Below are 22,977 nucleotides of genomic sequence, written 5' to 3'. Positions count from 1 at the left end.
AACGCCCTCCCCACACACACAGCCCTCACACTCTCCCTCCCCACACACAAAGCCCTCACACTCTCCTCCCACACACACACACACACACACACACAGCCCCCACTCACCTCCCGACACACACAGCCCTCACACTCTCCTCCCCACACACACAGCCCTCACACTCTCCTCCCCACACACACTCAGCCCTCACACTCTCCTCCCCACACACACAGCCCTCACACTCTCCTCCCCACACACAGTCATCACACTCTCCTCCCCACACACAAACTCTCCTCCCCACACACAGCCCTCACACTCTCCTCCCCATACACACACAAAGCCCTCACACTCTCCTCCCCACACACACAGCCCTCACTCTCCTCCCCACACAGCCCTCACTCTCCTCCCCCCCCACACACACAAAGCCCTCACTCTCCTCCCCACACACACTTAGCCCTCACTCTCCTCCCCACACAGCCCTCACACACAAAGCACTCACCCTCTCCTCCCCACACACACAGCCAACACACTCTCCTCCCCACACACACAGCTCTCACTCTCCTCCCCACAGCCCACAAACGCCCTCCCCACACACACAGCCCTCACACTCTCCTCCCCACACACAAAGCCCTCACACTCTCCACACACACACACACACACACACACACACACACACACACACACACACACACACACACACACACACACACACACACAGCCCCCACTCACCTCCCGACACACAAAGTCCTCTCTCCTCCCTACACACACAGCCCTCACTCTCCTCCCCACACACACAGCCCTCACACTCTCCTCCCCACACACACTCAGCCCTCACACTCTCCTCCCCACACACACAGCCCTCACACTCTCCTCCCCACACACAGTCATCACACTCTCCTCCCCACACACAAACTCTCCTCCCCACACACAGCCCTCACACTCTCCTCCCCATACACACACAAAGCCCTCACACTCTCCTCCCCACACACACAGCCCTCACTCTCCTCCCCACACAGCCCTCACTCTCCTCCCCCCCCACACACACAAAGCCCTCACTCTCCTCCCCACACACACTTAGCCCTCACTCTCCTCCCCACACAGCCCTCACACACAAAGCACTCACCCTCTCCTCCCCACACACACAGCCAACACACTCTCCTCCCCACACACACAGCTCTCACTCTCCTCCCCACAGCCCACAAACGCCCTCCCCACACACACAGCCCTCACACTCTCCTCCCCACACACAAAGCCCTCACACTCTCCTCACACACACACACACACACACACAGCCACACACAGCCCCCACTCACCTCCCGACACACAAAGTCCTCTCTCCTCCCTACACACACAGCCCTCACACTCTCCTCCCCACACACAGCCCTCACACTCTCCTCCCCACACACACAGCCCTCACACTCTCCTCCCCACACACAGTCATCACACTCTCCTCCCCACACACAGTCATCACTCTCCTCCCCACACACAAACTCTCCTCCCCACACACAGCCCTCACACTCTCCTCCCCACACACACACAAAGCCCTCACACTCTCCTCCCCACACACACAGCCCTCACACTCTCCTCCCCACACAGCCCTCACTCTCCTCCCCCACCAGCCCCCCCCCCCCACACACACACAAAGCCCTCACTCTCCTCCCCACACACACAAAGCCCTCACACTCTCCTTCCCACACACACACAGCCCTCACACTCTCCTCCCCACACACAGCCCTCACACTCTCCTCCCCACACACACACAGCCCTCACACTCTCCTCCCCACACACACACAGCCCTCACACTCTCCTCCCCACACACACTCAGCCCTCACACTCTCCTCCCCACACACAGCCCTCACCACACACACAGCCCTCACATTCTCCTCCCCACACACACAGCCCTCACACTCTCCTCCCCACACACAAAGCCCTCACACTCTCCTCCCCACACAAACCTCACACTCTCCTCCCCACACACACTCAGCCCTCACACTCTCCTCCCCACACACACTCAGCCCTCACACTCTCCTCCCCACACACACACTGCCCTCACTCTCCTCCCCACACACACAGCCCTCACACGCTCCTCCCCACACACACAGCCCTCACACTCTCCTCCCCACACACACACAGCCCTCACACTCTCCTCCCCACACACACAGCCCTCACACTCTCCTCCCCACACAGCCCTCACTCTCCTCCCCCACCAGCCCCCCCCCACACACACACAGCCCTCACTCTCCTCCCCACACACACAAAGCCCTCACACTCTCCTTCCCACACACACACAGCCCTCACACTCTCCTCCCCACACACAGCCCTCACACTCTCCTCCCCACACACACACAGCCCTCACACTCTCCTCCCCACACACACTTAGCCCTCACACTCTCCTCCCCACACACACTCAGCCCTCACACTCTCCTCCCCACACACAGCCCTCACCACACACACAGCCCTCACATTCTCCTCCCCACACACACAGCCCTCACACTCTCCTCCCCACACACAAAGCCCTCACACTCTCCTCCCCACACAAACCTCACACTCTCCTCCCCACACACACTCAGCCCTCACACTCTCCTCCCCACACACACTCAGCCCTCACACTCTCCTCCCCACACACACACTGCCCTCACTCTCCTCCCCACACACACAGCCCTCACACGCTCCTCCCCACACACACAGCCCTCACACTCTCCTCCCCACACACACATAGCCCTCACACTCTCCTCCCCACACACACATAGCCCTCACTCTCCTCCCCACACACACACAAAGCCCTCACGCTCTCCTCCCCACAAACACAGCCCTCACACACACAGCCCTCACTCTCCTCCCCACACACACAGCCCTCACACTCTCCTCCCCACACACAAAGCCCTCACACTCTCCGCCCCACACACACAGCCCTCACACTCTCCTCCCCACACACTCAGCCCTCACTCTCCTCCCCACAAACACAGCCCTCACACACACAGCCCTCACTCTCCTCCCCACACACACAGCCCTCACACTCTCCTCCCCCCACACACAGCCCTCACACTCTCCTCCCCACACACAGCCCTCACACTCTCCTCCCCCCACACACAGCCCTCACACGCTCCGCCCCACACACACAGCCCTCACTCTCCTCCCCACACACACACAGCCCTCACACTCTCCTCCCCACACACACACAGCCCTCACACTCTCCTCCCCACACACACACAGCCCTCACACTCTCCTCCCCACACACAGCCCTCACACTCTCCGCCCCACACACACAGCCCTCACACTCTCCTCCCCACACAGGTAGCCACGAATGCAGGGATGCAGCGCACAGCAAAAGAACAGGATTCCACGGGACAGCAGCGGTATGGTAAAAAAGATCCTTTATTATAACATCATGGTGCACCCATTCCTGTCTGCAGCATGATGTTATAATAAAGGATCTTTTTTACCATACCGCTGCTGTCCCGTGGAATCCTGTTCCTTTGCTGTGCGCTGCATCCCTGCATTCGTGGCTACCTGACCTTTACTCAACCTGCAGAAGCACGCATCTTGGAAGGCACTATGGGCATGGTCACGTGAGTCTGTACTTTGATATGGTACTTTGAGGTATTTTATTGGTGTTCACAGTCGTTTGTCAGATCTAGTCCACATTGGCAGTGAAGGGGTGGGGCTCATATATCTCCATTCACCCACACTCACCAGGACATTTATCCAGGTCTCATACAGTACATATACGCTCACCCATATATACCTCATTTACTCACTTATACACCTTAACCCAGCCTATTACCGTTCTTCAATCAAGAAACCAATTCATTATTACATGTCTAACATCTAAGGTCCTTAGAGCACTATTACTGAACTATGTTCTCCTACCTTGTCTCCACTCAGCCCTCACACTCTCCTCCCCACACACACTCAGCCCTCACACTCCTCCCCACACACAAAGCCCTCACACAGCCCACACACACAAAGCACTCACCCTCTCCTCCCCACACACACAGCCAACACACTCTCCTCCCCACACACACAGCTCTCACTCTCCTCCCCACACACAGCCCTCACACACAAAGCACTCACTCTCTCCTCCCCACACACACAGCCAACACACTCTCCTCCCCACACACACAGCTCTCACTCTCCTCCCCACAGCCCACAAACGCCCTCCCCACACACACAGCCCTCACACTCTCCCTCCCCACACACAAAGCCCTCACACTCTCCTCCCACACACACACACACACACACACACAGCCCCCACTCACCTCCCGACACACAAAGTCCTCTCTCCTCCCTACACACACAGCCCTCACTCTCCTCCCCACACACACAGCCCTCACACTCTCCTCCCCACACACACTCAGCCCTCACACTCTCCTCCCCACACACACAGCCCTCACACTCTCCTCCCCACACACAGTCATCACACTCTCCTCCCCACACACAAACTCTCCTCCCCACACACAGCCCTCACACTCTCCTCCCCATACACACACAAAGCCCTCACACTCTCCTCCCCACACACACAGCCCTCACTCTCCTCCCCACACAGCCCTCACTCTCCTCCCCCCCCACACACACAAAGCCCTCACTCTCCTCCCCACACACACTTAGCCCTCACTCTCCTCCCCACACAGCCCTCACACACAAAGCACTCACCCTCTCCTCCCCACACACACAGCCAACACACTCTCCTCCCCACACACACAGCTCTCACTCTCCTCCCCACAGCCCACAAACGCCCTCCCCACACACACAGCCCTCACACTCTCCTCCCCACACACAAAGCCCTCACACTCTCCTCACACACACACACACACACACACACACACACACACACAGCCACACACAGCCCCCACTCACCTCCCGACACACAAAGTCCTCTCTCCTCCCTACACACACAGCCCTCACACTCTCCTCCCCACACACAGCCCTCACACTCTCCTCCCCACACACACAGCCCTCACACTCTCCTCCCCACACACAGTCATCACACTCTCCTCCCCACACACAGTCATCACTCTCCTCCCCACACACAAACTCTCCTCCCCACACACAGCCCTCACACTCTCCTCCCCACACACAAAGCCCTCACACTCTCCACACACACACACACACACACACACACACACACACACACACACACACACACACACACACACACACACAGCCCCCACTCACCTCCCGACACACAAAGTCCTCTCTCCTCCCTACACACACAGCCCTCACTCTCCTCCCCACACACACAGCCCTCACACTCTCCTCCCCACACACACTCAGCCCTCACACTCTCCTCCCCACACACACAGCCCTCACACTCTCCTCCCCACACACAGTCATCACACTCTCCTCCCCACACACAAACTCTCCTCCCCACACACAGCCCTCACACTCTCCTCCCCATACACACACAAAGCCCTCACACTCTCCTCCCCACACACACAGCCCTCACTCTCCTCCCCACACAGCCCTCACTCTCCTCCCCCCCACACACACAAAGCCCTCACTCTCCTCCCCACACACACTTAGCCCTCACTCTCCTCCCCACACAGCCCTCACACACAAAGCACTCACCCTCTCCTCCCCACACACACAGCCAACACACTCTCCTCCCCACACACACAGCTCTCACTCTCCTCCCCACAGCCCACAAACGCCCTCCCCACACACACAGCCCTCACACTCTCCTCCCCACACACAAAGCCCTCACACTCTCCTCACACACACACACACACACACACAGCCACACACAGCCCCCACTCACCTCCCGACACACAAAGTCCTCTCTCCTCCCTACACACACAGCCCTCACACTCTCCTCCCCACACACAGCCCTCACACTCTCCTCCCCACACACACAGCCCCTCACACTCTCCTCCCCACACACAGTCATCACACTCTCCTCCCCACACACAGTCATCACTCTCCTCCCCACACACAAACTCTCCTCCCCACACACAGCCCTCACACTCTCCTCCCCACACACACACAAAGCCCTCACACTCTCCTCCCCACACACACAGCCCTCACACTCTCCTCCCCACACAGCCCTCACTCTCCTCCCCCACCAGCCCCCCCCCCCCACACACACACAAAGCCCTCACTCTCCTCCCCACACACACAAAGCCCTCACACTCTCCTTCCCACACACACACAGCCCTCACACTCTCCTCCCCACACACAGCCCTCACACTCTCCTCCCCACACACACACAGCCCTCACACTCTCCTCCCCACACACACACAGCCCTCACACTCTCCTCCCCACACACACTCAGCCCTCACACTCTCCTCCCCACACACAGCCCTCACCACACACACAGCCCTCACATTCTCCTCCCCACACACACAGCCCTCACACTCTCCTCCCCACACACAAAGCCCTCACACTCTCCTCCCCACACAAACCTCACACTCTCCTCCCCACACACACTCAGCCCTCACACTCTCCTCCCCACACACACTCAGCCCTCACACTCTCCTCCCCACACACACACTGCCCTCACTCTCCTCCCCACACACACAGCCCTCACACGCTCCTCCCCACACACACAGCCCTCACACTCTCCTCCCCACACACACACAGCCCTCACACTCTCCTCCCCACACACACAGCCCTCACACTCTCCTCCCCACACAGCCCTCACTCTCCTCCCCCACCAGCCCCCCCCCCACACACACACAGCCCTCACTCTCCTCCCCACACACACAAAGCCCTCACACTCTCCTTCCCACACACACACAGCCCTCACACTCTCCTCCCCACACACAGCCCTCACACTCTCCTCCCCACACACACACAGCCCTCACACTCTCCTCCCCACACACACTTAGCCCTCACACTCTCCTCCCCACACACACTCAGCCCTCACACTCTCCTCCCCACACACAGCCCTCACCACACACACAGCCCTCACATTCTCCTCCCCACACACACAGCCCTCACACTCTCCTCCCCACACACAAAGCCCTCACACTCTCCTCCCCACACAAACCTCACACTCTCCTCCCCACACACACTCAGCCCTCACACTCTCCTCCCCACACACACTCAGCCCTCACACTCTCCTCCCCACACACACACTGCCCTCACTCTCCTCCCCACACACACAGCCCTCACACGCTCCTCCCCACACACACAGCCCTCACACTCTCCTCCCCACACACACATAGCCCTCACACTCTCCTCCCCACACACACATAGCCCTCACTCTCCTCCCCACACACACACAAAGCCCTCACGCTCTCCTCCCCACAAACACAGCCCTCACACACACAGCCCTCACTCTCCTCCCCACACACACAGCCCTCACACTCTCCTCCCCACACACAAAGCCCTCACACTCTCCGCCCCACACACACAGCCCTCACACTCTCCTCCCCACACACTCAGCCCTCACTCTCCTCCCCACAAACACAGCCCTCACACACACAGCCCTCACTCTCCTCCCCACACACACAGCCCTCACACTCTCCTCCCCCCACACACAGCCCTCACACTCTCCTCCCCACACACAGCCCTCACACTCTCCTCCCCCCACACACAGCCCTCACACGCTCCGCCCCACACACACAGCCCTCACTCTCCTCCCCACACACACACAGCCCTCACACTCTCCTCCCCACACACACACAGCCCTCACACTCTCCTCCCCACACACACACAGCCCTCACACTCTCCTCCCCACACACAGCCCTCACACTCTCCGCCCCACACACACAGCCCTCACACTCTCCTCCCCACACAGGTAGCCACGAATGCAGGGATGCAGCGCACAGCAAAAGAACAGGATTCCACGGGACAGCAGCGGTATGGTAAAAAAGATCCTTTATTATAACATCATGGTGCACCCATTCCTGTCTGCAGCATGATGTTATAATAAAGGATCTTTTTTACCATACCGCTGCTGTCCCGTGGAATCCTGTTCCTTTGCTGTGCGCTGCATCCCTGCATTCGTGGCTACCTGACCTTTACTCAACCTGCAGAAGCACGCATCTTGGAAGGCACTATGGGCATGGTCACGTGAGTCTGTACTTTGATATGGTACTTTGAGGTATTTTATTGGTGTTCACAGTCGTTTGTCAGATCTAGTCCACATTGGCAGTGAAGGGGTGGGGCTCATATATCTCCATTCACCCACACTCACCAGGACATTTATCCAGGTCTCATACAGTACATATACGCTCACCCATATATACCTCATTTACTCACTTATACACCTTAACCCAGCCTATTACCGTTCTTCAATCAAGAAACCAATTCATTATTACATGTCTAACATCTAAGGTCCTTAGAGCACTATTACTGAACTATGTTCTCCTACCTTGTCTCCACTCAGCCCTCACACTCTCCTCCCCACACACACTCAGCCCTCACACTCCTCCCCACACACAAAGCCCTCACACAGCCCACACACACAAAGCACTCACCCTCTCCTCCCCACACACACAGCCAACACACTCTCCTCCCCACACACACAGCTCTCACTCTCCTCCCCACACACAGCCCTCACACACAAAGCACTCACTCTCTCCTCCCCACACACACAGCCAACACACTCTCCTCCCCACACACACAGCTCTCACTCTCCTCCCCACAGCCCACAAACGCCCTCCCCACACACACAGCCCTCACACTCTCCCTCCCCACACACAAAGCCCTCACACTCTCCTCCCACACACACACACACACACACACACAGCCCCCACTCACCTCCCGACACACAAAGTCCTCTCTCCTCCCTACACACACAGCCCTCACTCTCCTCCCCACACACACAGCCCTCACACTCTCCTCCCCACACACACTCAGCCCTCACACTCTCCTCCCCACACACACAGCCCTCACACTCTCCTCCCCACACACAGTCATCACACTCTCCTCCCCACACACAAACTCTCCTCCCCACACACAGCCCTCACACTCTCCTCCCCATACACACACAAAGCCCTCACACTCTCCTCCCCACACACACAGCCCTCACTCTCCTCCCCACACAGCCCTCACTCTCCTCCCCCCCCACACACACAAAGCCCTCACTCTCCTCCCCACACACACTTAGCCCTCACTCTCCTCCCCACACAGCCCTCACACACAAAGCACTCACCCTCTCCTCCCCACACACACAGCCAACACACTCTCCTCCCCACACACACAGCTCTCACTCTCCTCCCCACAGCCCACAAACGCCCTCCCCACACACACAGCCCTCACACTCTCCTCCCCACACACAAAGCCCTCACACTCTCCTCACACACACACACACACACACACACACACACACACACACAGCCACACACAGCCCCCACTCACCTCCCGACACACAAAGTCCTCTCTCCTCCCTACACACACAGCCCTCACACTCTCCTCCCCACACACAGCCCTCACACTCTCCTCCCCACACACACAGCCCTCACACTCTCCTCCCCACACACAGTCATCACACTCTCCTCCCCACACACAGTCATCACTCTCCTCCCCACACACAAACTCTCCTCCCCACACACAGCCCTCACACTCTCCTCCCCACACACACACAGCCCTCACACTCTCCTCCCCACACACACTTAGCCCTCACACTCTCCTCCCCACACACACTCAGCCCTCACACTCTCCTCCCCACACACAGCCCTCACCACACACACAGCCCTCACATTCTCCTCCCCACACACACAGCCCTCACACTCTCCTCCCCACACACAAAGCCCTCACACTCTCCTCCCCACACAAACCTCACACTCTCCTCCCCACACACACTCAGCCCTCACACTCTCCTCCCCACACACACTCAGCCCTCACACTCTCCTCCCCACACACACACTGCCCTCACTCTCCTCCCCACACACACAGCCCTCACACGCTCCTCCCCACACACACAGCCCTCACACTCTCCTCCCCACACACACACAGCCCTCACTCTCCTCCCCACACACAGCCCTCACACTCTCCTCCCCCCACACACAGCCCTCACACTCTCCTCCCCACACACAGCCCTCACACTCTCCTCCCCCCACACACAGCCCTCACACGCTCCGCCCCACACACACAGCCCTCACACTCTCCTCCCCACACACACACAGCCCTCACACTCTCCTCCCCACACACACACAGCCCTCACACTCTCCTCCCCACACACACACAGCCCTCACACTCTCCTCCCCACACACAGCCCTCACACTCTCCGCCCCACACACACAGCCCTCACACTCTCCTCCCCACACAGGTAGCCACGAATGCAGGGATGCAGCGCACAGCAAAAGAACAGGATTCCACGGGACAGCAGCGGTATGGTAAAAAAGATCCTTTATTATAACATCATGGTGCACCCATTCCTGTCTGCAGCATGATGTTATAATAAAGGATCTTTTTTTACCATACCGCTGCTGTCCCGTGGAATCCTGTTCCTTTGCTGTGCGCTGCATCCCTGCATTCGTGGCTACCTGACCTTTACTCAACCTGCAGAAGCACGCATCTTGGAAGGCACTATGGGCATGGTCACGTGAGTCTGTACTTTGATATGGTACTTTGAGGTATTTTATTGGTGTTCACAGTCGTTTGTCAGATCTAGTCCACATTGGCAGTGAAGGGGTGGGGCTCATATATCTCCATTCACCCACACTCACCAGGACATTTATCCAGGTCTCATACATATACGCTCACCCATATATACCTCATTTACTCACTTATACACCTTAACCCAGCCTATTACCGTTCTTCAATCAAGAAACCAATTCATTATTACATGTCTAACATCTAAGGTCCTTAGAGCACTATTACTGAACTATGTTCTCCTACCTTGTCTCCACTCAGCCCTCACACTCTCCTCCCCACACACACTCAGCCCTCACACTCCTCCCCACACACAAAGCCCTCACACTCTCCTCCCCACACACAGCCCACACACACAAAGCACTCACCCTCTCCTCCCCACACACACAGCCAACACACTCTCCTCCCCACACACACAGCTCTCACTCTCCTCCCCACACACAGCCCTCACACACAAAGCACTCACCCTCTCCTCCCCACACACACAGCCAACACACTCTCCTCCCCACACACACAGCTCTCACTCTCCTCCCCACACAGCCCACAAACGCCCTCCCCACACACACAGCCCTCACACTCTCCCTCCCCACACACAAAGCCCTCACACTCTCCTCCCACACACACACACACACACACACACACACACACAGCCCCCACTCACCTCCCGACACACAAAGTCCTCTCTCCTCCCTACACACACAGCCCTCACTCTCCTCCCCACACACACAGCCCTCACACTCTCCTCCCCACACACACTCAGCCCTCACACTCTCCTCCCCACACACACAGCCCTCACACTCTCCTCCCCACACACAGTCATCACACTCTCCTCCCCACACACAAACTCTCCTCCCCACACACAGCCCTCACACTCTCCTCCCCATACACACACAAAGCCCTCACACTCTCCTCCCCACACACACAGCCCTCACTCTCCTCCCCACACAGCCCTCACTCTCCTCCCCCCCCCACACACACAAAGCCCTCACTCTCCTCCCCACACACACTTAGCCCTCACTCTCCTCCCCACACAGCCCTCACACACAAAGCACTCACCCTCTCCTCCCCACACACACAGCCAACACACTCTCCTCCCCACACACACAGCTCTCACTCTCCTCCCCACAGCCCACAAACGCCCTCCCCACACACACAGCCCTCACACTCTCCTCCCCACACACAAAGCCCTCACACTCTCCTCACACACACACACACACACACACACACACACACACACAGCCACACACAGCCCCCACTCACCTCCCGACACACAAAGTCCTCTCTCCTCCCTACACACACAGCCCTCACACTCTCCTCCCCACACACAGCCCTCACACTCTCCTCCCCACACACACAGCCCTCACACTCTCCTCCCCACACACAGTCATCACACTCTCCTCCCCACACACAGTCATCACTCTCCTCCCCACACACAAACTCTCCTCCCCACACACAGCCCTCACACTCTCCTCCCCACACACACTCAAAGCCCTCACACTCTCCTCCCCACACACACAGCCCTCACACTCTCCTCCCCACACAGCCCTCACTCTCCTCCCCCACCAGCCCCCCCCCCCACACACACAAAGCCCTCACTCTCCTCCCCACACACACAAAGCCCTCACACTCTCCTTCCCACACACACACAGCCCTCACACTCTCCTCCCCACACACAGCCCTCACACTCTCCTCCCCACACACACACAGCCCTCACACTCTCCTCCCCACACACACTTAGCCCTCACACTCTCCTCCCCACACACACTCAGCCCTCACACTCTCCTCCCCACACACAGCCCTCACCACACACACAGCCCTCACATTCTCCTCCCCACACACACAGCCCTCACACTCTCCTCCCCACACACAAAGCCCTCACACTCTCCTCCCCAAACAAACCTCACACTCTCCTCCCCACACACACTCAGCCCTCACACTCTCCTCCCCACACACACTCAGCTCTCACACTCTCCTCCCCACACACACACTGCCCTCACTCTCCTCCCCACACACACAGCCCTCACACGCTCCTCCCCACACACACAGCCCTCACACTCTCCTCCCCACACACACATAGCCCTCACACTCTCCTCCCCACACACACATAGCCCTCACTCTCCTCCCCACACACACACAAAGCCCTCACGCTCTCCTCCCCACAAACACAGCCCTCACACACACAGCCCTCACTCTCCTCCCCACACACACAGCCCTCACACTCTCCTCCCCACACACAAAGCCCTCACACTCTCCGCCCCACACACACAGCCCTCACACTCTCCTCCCCACACACTCAGCCCTCACTCTCCTCCCCACAAACACAGCCCTCACACACACAGCCCTCACTCTCCTCCCCACACACACAGCCCTCACACTCTCCTCCCCCCACACACAGCCCTCACACTCTCCTCCCCACACACAGCCCTCACACTCTCCTCCCCCCACACACAGCCCTCACACGCTCCGCCCCACACACACAGCCCTCACTCTCCTCCCCACACACACACAGCCCTCACACTCTCCTCCCCACACACACACAGCCCTCACACTCTCCTCCCCACACACACACAGCCCTCACACTCTCCTCCCCACACACAGCCCTCACACTCTCCGCCCCACACACACAGCCCTCACACTCTCCTCCCCACACAGGTAGCCACGAATGCAGGGATTCAGCGCACAGCAAAAGAACAGGATTCCACGGGACAGCAGCGGTATGGTAAAAAAGATCCTTTATTATAACATCATGGTGCACCCATTCCTGTCTGCAGCATGATGTTATAATAAAGGATCTTTTTTACCATACCGCTGCTGTCCCGTGGAATCCTGTTCCTTTGCTGTGCGCTGCATCCCTGCATTCGTGGCTACCTGACCTTTACTCAACCTGCAGAAGCACGCATCTTGGAAGGCACTATGGGCATGGTCACGTGAGTCTGTACTTTGATATGGTACTTTGAGGTATTTTATTGGTGTTCACAGTCGTTTGTCAGATCTAGTCCACATTGGCAGTGAAGGGGTGGGGCTCATATATCTCCATTCACCCACACTCACCAGGACATTTATCCAGGTCTCATACAGTACATATACGCTCACCCATATATACCTCATTTACTCACTTATACACCTTAACCCAGCCTATTACCGTTCTTCAATCAAGAAACCAATTCATTATTACATGTCTAACATCTAAGGTCCTTAGAGCACTATTACTGAACTATGTTCTCCTACCTTGTCTCCACTCAGCCCTCACACTCTCCTCCCCACACACACTCCTCCCCACACACAAAGCCCTCACACTCTCCTCCCCACACACAGCCCACACACACAAAGCACTCACCCTCTCCTCCCCACACACACAGCCAACACACTCTCCTCCCCACACACACAGCTCTCACTCTCCTCCCCACACACAGCCCTCACACACAAAGCACTCACTCTCTCCTCCCCACACACACAGCCAACACACTCTCCTCCCCACACACACAGCTCTCACTCTCCTCCCCACACAGCCCACAAACGCCCTCCCCACACACACAGCCCTCACACTCTCCCTCCCCACACACAAAGCCCTCACACTCTCCTCCCACACACACACACACACACACACACACAGCCCCCACTCACCTCCCGACACACAAAGTCCTCTCTCCTCCCTACACACACAGCCCTCACTCTCCTCCCCACACACACAGCCCTCACACTCTCCTCCCCACACACACTCAGCCCTCACACTCTCCTCCCCACACACACAGCCCTCACACTCTCCTCCCCACACACAGTCATCACACTCTCCTCCCCACACACAAACTCTCCTCCCCACACACAGCCCTCACACTCTCCTCCCCATACACACACAAAGCCCTCACACTCTCCTCCCCACACACACAGCCCTCACTCTCCTCCCCACACAGCCCTCACTCTCCTCCCCCCCCACACACACAAAGCCCTCACTCTCCTCCCCACACACACTTAGCCCTCACTCTCCTCCCCACACAGCCCTCACACACAAAGCACTCACCCTCTCCTCCCCACACACACAGCCAACACACTCTCCTCCCCACACACACAGCTCTCACTCTCCTCCCCACAGCCCACAAACGCCCTCCCCACACACACAGCCCTCACACTCTCCTCCCCACACACAAAGCCCTCACACTCTCCTCACACACACACACACACACACACACACACACACACACACACACACACACACACACACAGCCACACACAGCCCCCACTCACCTCCCGACACACAAAGTCCTCTCTCCTCCCTACACAGACAGCCCTCACACTCTCCTCCCCACACACAGCCCTCACACTCTCCTCCCCACACACACAGCCCTCACACTCTCCTCCCCACACACAGTCATCACACTCTCCTCCCCACACACAGTCATCACTCTCCTCCCCACACACAAACTCTCCTCCCCACACACAGCCCTCACACTCTCCTCCCCACACACACACAAAGCCCTCACACTCTCCTCCCCACACACACAGCCCTCACACTCTCCTCCCCACACAGCCCTCACTCTCCTCCCCCACCAGCCCCCCCCCCCCACACACACACAAAGCCCTCACTCTCCTCCCCACACACACAAAGCCCTCACACTCTCCTTCCCACACACACACAGCCCTCACACTCTCCTCCCCACACACAGCCCTCACACTCTCCTCCCCACACACACACAGCCCTCACACTCTCCTCCCCACACACACTTAGCCCTCACACTCTCCTCCCCACACACACTCAGCCCTCACACTCTCCTCCCCACACACAGTCCTCACCACACACACAGCCCTCACATTCTCCTCCCCACACACACAGCCCTCACACTCTCCTCCCCACACACAAAGCCCTCACACTCTCCTCCCCACACAAACCTCACACTCTCCTCCCCACACACACTCAGCCCTCACACTCTCCTCCCCACACACACTCAGCCCTCACACTCTCCTCCCCACACACACACTGCCCTCACTCTCCTCCCCACACACACAGCCCTCACACGCTCCTCCCCACACACACAGCCCTCACACTCTCCTCCCCACACACACATAGCCCTCACACTCTCCTCCCCACACACACATAGCCCTCACTCTCCTCCCCACACACACACAAAGCCCTCACGCTCTCCTCCCCACAAACACAGCCCTCACACACACAGCCCTCACTCTCCTCCCCACACACACAGCCCTCACACTCTCCTCCCCACACACAAAGCCCTCACACTCTCCGCCCCACACACACAGCCCTCACACTCTCCTCCCCACACACTCAGCCCTCACTCTCCTCCCCACAAACACAGCCCTCACACACACAGCCCTCACTCTCCTCCCCACACACACAGCCCTCACACTCTCCTCCCCCCACACACAGCCCTCACACTCTCCTCCCCACACACAGCCCTCACACTCTCCTCCCCCCACACACAGCCCTCACACGCTCCGCCCCACACACACAGCCCTCACACTCTCCTCCCCACACACACACAGCCCTCACACTCTCCTCCCCACACACACACAGCCCTCACACTCTCCTCCCCACACACAGCCCTCACACTCTCCGCCCCACACACACAGCCCTCACACTCTCCTCCCCACACAGGTAGCCACGAATGCAGGGATGCAGCGCACAGCAAAAGAACAGGATTCCACGGGACAGCAGCGGTATGGTAAAAAAGATCCTTTATTATAACATCATGGTGCACCCATTCCTGTCTGCAGCATGATGTTATAATAAAGGATCTTTTTTACCATACCGCTGCTGTCCCGTGGAATCCTGTTCCTTTGCTGTGCGCTGCATCCCTGCATTCGTGGCTACCTGACCTTTACTCAACCTGCAGAAGCACGCATCTTGGAAGGCACTATGGGCATGGTCACGTGAGTCTGTACTTTGATATGGTACTTTGAGGTATTTTATTGGTGTTCACAGTCGTTTGTCAGATCTAGTCCACATTGGCAGTGAAGGGGTGGGGCTCATATATCTCCATTCACCCACACTCACCAGGACATTTATCCAGGTCTCATACATATACGCTCACCCATATATACCTCATTTACTCACTTATACACCTTAACCCAGCCTATTACCGTTCTTCAATCAAGAAACCAATTCATTATTACATGTCTAACATCTAAGGTCCTTAGAGCACTATTACTGAACTATGTTCTCCTACCTTGTCTCCACTCAGCCCTCACACTCTCCTCCCCACACACACTCAGCCCTCACACTCTCCTCCCCACACACAAAGCCCTCTCACTCTCCTCCCCACACACAGCCCTCACACACAAAGCACTCACCCTCTCCTCCCCACACACACTGCCAACACACTCTCCTCCCCACACACACAGCTCTCACTCTCCTCCCCACACAGCCCACAAACGCCCTCCCCACACACACAGCCCTCACACTCTCCCTCCCCACACACAAAGCCCTCACACTCTCCTCACACACACACACACACACACACACACACACACACACACACACACACACACACACACACACACACACACACACACACACACACACACACACACACACACAGCCCCCCTCACCTCCCGACACACAAAGTCCTCTCTCCTCCCTACACACACAGCCCTCACTCTCCTCCCCACACACACAGCCCTCACACTCTCCTCCCCACACACACTCAGCCCTCACACTCTCCTCCCCACACACACAGCCCTCACACTCTCCTCCCCACACACAGTCATCACACTCTCCTCCCCACACACAAACTCTCCTCCCCACACACAGCCCTCACACTCTCCTCCCCATACACACACAAAGCCCTCACACTCTCCTCCCCACACACACAGCCCTCACTCTCCTCCCCACACAGCCCTCACTCTCCTCCCCCCCCACACACACAAAGCCCTCACTCTCCTCCCCACACACACTTAGCCCTCACACTCTCCTCCCCACACAGCCCTCACACACAAAGCACTCACCCTCTCCTCCCCACACACACAGCCAACACACTCTCCTCCCCACACACACAGCTCTCACTCTCCTCCCCACAGCCCACAAACGCCCTCCCCACACCCACCGCCCTCACACTCTCCTCCCCACACACAAAGCCCTCACACTCTCCTCACACGCACACACACACACACACACACACACACAGCCACACACAGCCCCCACTCACCTCCCGACACACAAAGTCCTCTCTCCTCCCTACACACACAGCCCTCACACTCTCCTCCCCACACACAGCCCTCACACTCTCCTCCCCACACACACAGCCCTCACACTCTCCTCCCCACACACAGTCATCACACTCTCCTCCCCACACACAGTCATCACACTCTCCTCCCCACACACAAACTCTCCTCCCCACACACAGCCCTCACACTCTCCTCCCCACACAAACACAAAGCCCTCACACTCTCCTCCCCACACACACAGCCCTCACACTCTCCTCCCCACACAGCCCTCACTCTCCTCCCCCACCAGCCCCCCCCCCACACACACACAAAGCCCTCACTCTCCTCCCCACACACACAAAGCCCTCACACTCTCCTTCCCACACACACACAGCCCTCACACTCTCCTCCCCACACACAGCCCTCACACTCTCCTCCCCACACACACACAGCCCTCACACTCTCCTCCCCACACACACTTAGCCCTCACACTCTCCTCCCCACACACACTCAGCCCTCACACTCTCCTCCCCACACACAGCCCTCACCACACACACAGCCCTCACATTCTCCTCCCCACACACACAGCCCTCACACTCTCCTCCCCACACACAAAGCCCTCACACTCTCCTCCCCACACAAACCTCACACTCTCCTCCCCACACACACTCAGCCCTCACACTCTCCTCCCCACACACACTCAGCCCTCACACTCTCCTCCCCACACACACACTGCCCTCACTCTCCTCCCCACACACACAGCCCTCACACGCTCCTCCCCACACACACAGCCCTCACACTCTCCTCCCCACACACACATAGCCCTCACACTCTCCTCCCCACACACACATAGCCCTCACTCTCCTCCCCACACACACACAAAGCCCTCACGCTCTCCTCCCCACAAACACAGCCCTCACACACACAGCCCTCACTCTCCTCCCCACACACACAGCCCTCACACTCTCCTCCCCACACACAAAGCCCTCACACTCTCCGCCCCACACACACAGCCCTCACACTCTCCTCCCCACACACTCAGCCCTCACACTCTCCTCCCCACAAACACAGCCCTCACACACACAGCCCTCACTCTCCTCCCCACACACACAGCCCTCGCACTCTCCTCCCCTCACACTCTCCTCCTCACACACAAAGCCCCCTCGATCTCCCCACACATAAAGCCCCCACACTCTGTCACGGGAAACACTTCATCACCCCGTTAAATCAACACGAAACGCCTAGAGGTAGAGTTTGCGTTCAATACCGCGTGACGCCTGAGACCGTGACGACGGACACCGGCTTCCTGCACTCCCCCACGAGGGCGCTGTGATCAGCTGCCTGTGATTGCAGTTGTGGCTGCTTCAGCTATTCATTAGGACTTTGTCTCAGTTTTGAGGTTACTGCTTCCCCCCCCCTCCCTCCCCCCTATGTGTGGGACTGTCCACTTGCTGAAGTTTACATCTGTGCTCTGACTGGGAGATCTGGACGTTTTTTTATTGCGAGTTTTGTGACTTGTTATTTTTTTACATAAAGTACCGCTTTCCTTTATTGAAATTATCTCTCTGTGCGCCTTTTCTTTTCATTTTAGTGTTTATCCTTTGACCCCGTTGATCACGGGAGGAGCATTAAGCGGCAGGAGAGATAAGGAATCGTAAAGAGAACAAACAGCCAGTGCGCACTTACTACCGACAGCAAACCTTAAAACTCTCCTCTTAAATGAAACGTTTCGATAGCCTGGACTCGTAGCCACTGTCCCACACTCGCGGTCACTCCTAAGCCCTGCCATCTACTGCACTTATTCCCTCACCTGCTGTCTTGGCAAGTCTCCCTACATACCACTTAGATTGTAAGCTCTCCGGGGCAGGGAACTCCTTTCCTATTGTCTGATTTTATCTGTTTCACTTATTTATTATAATTTCCTGTACTGTACTCTTTTGTAAAGCGCCGAGTACATTGATGGAGTTATATAAAGATATTTCCTGTACTGTATTCTTTTGTAAAGCGCTGAGTACATTGATGGAGTTATATAAAGATATTTCCTGTACTGTATTCTTTTGTAAAGCGCTGAGTACATTGATGGAGTTATATAAGGATATTTCCTGTACTGTACTCTTTTGTAAAGCGCCGAGTACATTGATGGAGTTATATAAAGATATTTCCTGTACTGTACTCTTTTGTAAAGTGCCGAGTACATTGATGGAGTTATATAAAGATATTTCCTGTACTGTATTCTTTTGTAAAGCGCTGAGTACATTGATGGAGTTATATAAAGATATTTCCTGTACTGTACTCTTTTGTAAAGCGCCGAGTACATTGATGGAGTTATATAAAGATATTTCCTGTACTGTACTCTTTTGTAAAGCGCCGAGTACATTGATGGAGTTATATAAAGATATTTCCTGTACTGTATTCTTTTGTAAAGCGCCGAGTACATTGATGGAGTTATATAAAGATATTTCCTGTACTGTACTCTTTTGTGAAGCGCCGAGTACATTGATGGAGTTATATAAAGATATTTCCTGTACTGTATTCTTTTGTAAAGCGCCGAGTACATTGATGGAGTTATATAAAGATATTTCCTGTACTGTATTCTTTTGTAAAGCGCCGAGTACATTGTTGGCGTTATATAAAGATCTACATACAGCGCGATGCCAGTTGTGTGACACAGGGAGGGTCCTGCCCGGCGGTACAGTACCTGAAGAGTGCAGCGTCCATGTAGCAGGAGTTGCAGTGGCCCTGGATGCCCCTCATCCTCCCCTGTAATACATCCACGGCTTCGCAGCCCTGCAGAGGAGGGATTTTCTCCACGATCGTGGGGTTGCCCGCTCCGCCTGGCAAACACACAGAGACAGATCTCTTGTAACCCTGCTTTCTGTACGAGAACACTACATGTATCTAACGGGGGTGGAGGGGGCGGTCTGCAGGCTCTGCGGTGACAGGCCTTCCAGGAAAGGGAATTCTGGGGGGAAATCAGTCAGTCTCCAGACTGGGAAACTGGGGAAATCTGATGCAAAGAATCAACACCAGATAAAGCAACGTATGAAATCCCAATGGCTTCCCCTTTAAATCTCACAATCATCTGTTCCTGGCACAATCCTGCTGTGCCAAAGCCATTGCTGCCACCCAACTCCTCCTCCTGCTGTGACCGCACATTTGTGCTACTGTAGCTTTGTTTCAATTACATGGTTTTCACTGTGATAAATCTGGAGATATGCGCTTGTATCTGTTCCGCATCTTATGGCTGCTGCTTAGTTAGTGACGGGGTTTACTGTTTCACAGGTTAGTTCAGCGGTGATTAAAACCTACAGGCGTTATTGCATCCCTTAACGAGATGTTATTCCGTGTTAACGGGAGCAATAACGCGGTCTCCATCTGTACCCAACACAGATCTCATCCTATCCGCAATCTCCTCCCAATAAACTGTTATACTGTACACGGGGGGAGGGGGCATGGTTTGTACGATAGTTATACTCTTACACTGAATGGTGAAGTAAAATAAAACAAGTTCTCTTTAAAAAGGAAGTGTGACTATAGACCTGTAAATAAAACAATGAGAGGATGACTGGGTAGATAAGAATGGGTATTCCGATGCCTCTAGCCGAATAGTGCTGTTGACCAGTAATTCTGTGTTCTGTCTTAGGTCAACCCAGAGGTTAACCCACAGCTCAACCCAGAGGTCAACTCACCTCAACTAGTGAACTGAGAGAGTTGTTAACTGCATAGGTTCTGCCAAGTACATAAATTTGCAGAATTTGGGTTAAACCTTTCTTTGATTAAAAAAATACTGTACAAAACAAGATGTGACACGAACCAAAGTAAAATAATGAATGTGGGTCAAAACGGGAATTTGAGTGGTTGCACCATGGACCAGAAGATGCAAACTGACAGATTGAAACCTGGCACACACGAAAAGGAAAATGTGAATGGACCAAACACCACCAGAATAAATTGGGGAACTTTTTATTTTGGGGGATCCAAAATAAATTAAAAAAAGCTGCATCTTATTACGAAACCGAATAATCCCTTAATACTCCAATAATATTAAATATGGATCCCATCTATAGTTAATTAATTGCTAAAGTTAAGGCTTCTATCCCTTCTGGCTGTGTGCTGTGGTCCATTCTCTAATGTAACCTCTTACAATTATTTTTATCTTCCCAGATACTGTACACACGTCCACATCGTCAGTTCCTAAACAAGGGGTTCCTCACCACCCTCCCCCCGCCCAATAATAGCGCAGTCCCAGAGGCAACAACAGGTCAGGCTTTCCGAAAAGCCTAACTAGTGATAATGAGAGTTAGGGTCATTATGTGTTAATTAGAGCAGTGTTGGCCTGTTGGTAGCTATTGAAACCGGAACGTGGACCTTTGTCCAGCAGAAGACCACTCACTGTGTGCGCCGGAGTCTAGGCTCTTGGGCAGGGAGTCTTGGTTACAGAGGAAGCGAGTGTCAGGCTGGCAGGCTTTCAACTTCACAAAAATGCCTCTTTTAAGGGGGCAGACGAAATATTGCTGGCTCTGCCAGGTGCCATCTGTGCACCCCTTCTCTTCTTCCTGTGTGACACGGAAGGAGACTGATCAGAGGACGAGATGCCAACTTCCAAAGACTAAGGGACAAAGCTAGGAAGCTCTGGAACCCCCCAAAAAAACGGAATGCAATTTGATGCAGTAAAAGTCGGGAGTTTTCACTGTATTCATTACAAATGATTAAAGATACATTTTATTTGCTTGCTCTTGCCACGGAAACGTGTGCTTTTTGGGACAGAGAAAGCTCTTCTCTCCAAGTCGCGGGGAGACTTGGTAGAAATGTTTAATTTACACACCATGCAAATAAAAAAAAAAATTTCCACGGTGATGTTAGTGGTCTTGCAAAGGATTTAGGGATTACTCTTTGCGTTTGCGTCTCTCTGTGCATGGATTTGCACAGACACCGCCATTCCCGGCCAATTTGGGCATGCGGACTGTTTAACGAACGCAGAGATGGGCCTATTAGAATCTGCAGGCATAGTCCAGACGTTCTCTTCCGTTCTGTGCTTGTAGTAATACAATTATTGTTGGGGCCACAACCCGAACACATACAAATATTATTCCCTTTTCCACGAATTCAAATAAACGAAAGCTTTTACGTTAATGGCGAGTTGATTTTTCAAAGGAAGCCATTATGTATGTATGTAAGTCTATCTTTAGTGATATAGCGCCCACACTTGTACTCAGCGCTTTACAAGAGAGACAGTAGAGAACATTATAATACAATAAGTGCAGCAAACAAGGACAGTGAGAAAGAAAATCCCTGCCCCGC

The 22,977-nt window shown here is 55.5% G+C and overlaps 1 protein-coding gene across 1 annotated transcript in view; it reads right to left on the bottom strand.

Annotated features, from left to right (window-relative positions):
- Positions 1-22,977, bottom strand: part of LOC142475570 (ubiquitin carboxyl-terminal hydrolase CYLD-like) — a 107,989-nt gene that overhangs the window by 54,888 nt on the left and 30,124 nt on the right. Inside the window, exons 6-7 of the mRNA XM_075581372.1 lie at positions 22,070-22,232; positions 20,375-20,510 (exon numbers count right to left, since the gene is read on the bottom strand). Of these exons, the coding sequence (XP_075437487.1) occupies positions 20,375-20,510; positions 22,070-22,232 (299 nt within the window). The remainder of the gene's footprint in view (positions 1-20,374; positions 20,511-22,069; positions 22,233-22,977) is intronic.

The sequence above is a fragment of the Ascaphus truei genome, chromosome 2, assembly GCF_040206685.1.
Source record: "Ascaphus truei isolate aAscTru1 chromosome 2, aAscTru1.hap1, whole genome shotgun sequence".
NCBI classification, from domain to species: Eukaryota; Metazoa; Chordata; class Amphibia; order Anura; family Ascaphidae; genus Ascaphus; species Ascaphus truei.
The sequence above is the reverse complement of the archived record's forward strand: the minus strand, read 5'-3'. Positions and strand labels throughout refer to the sequence as shown.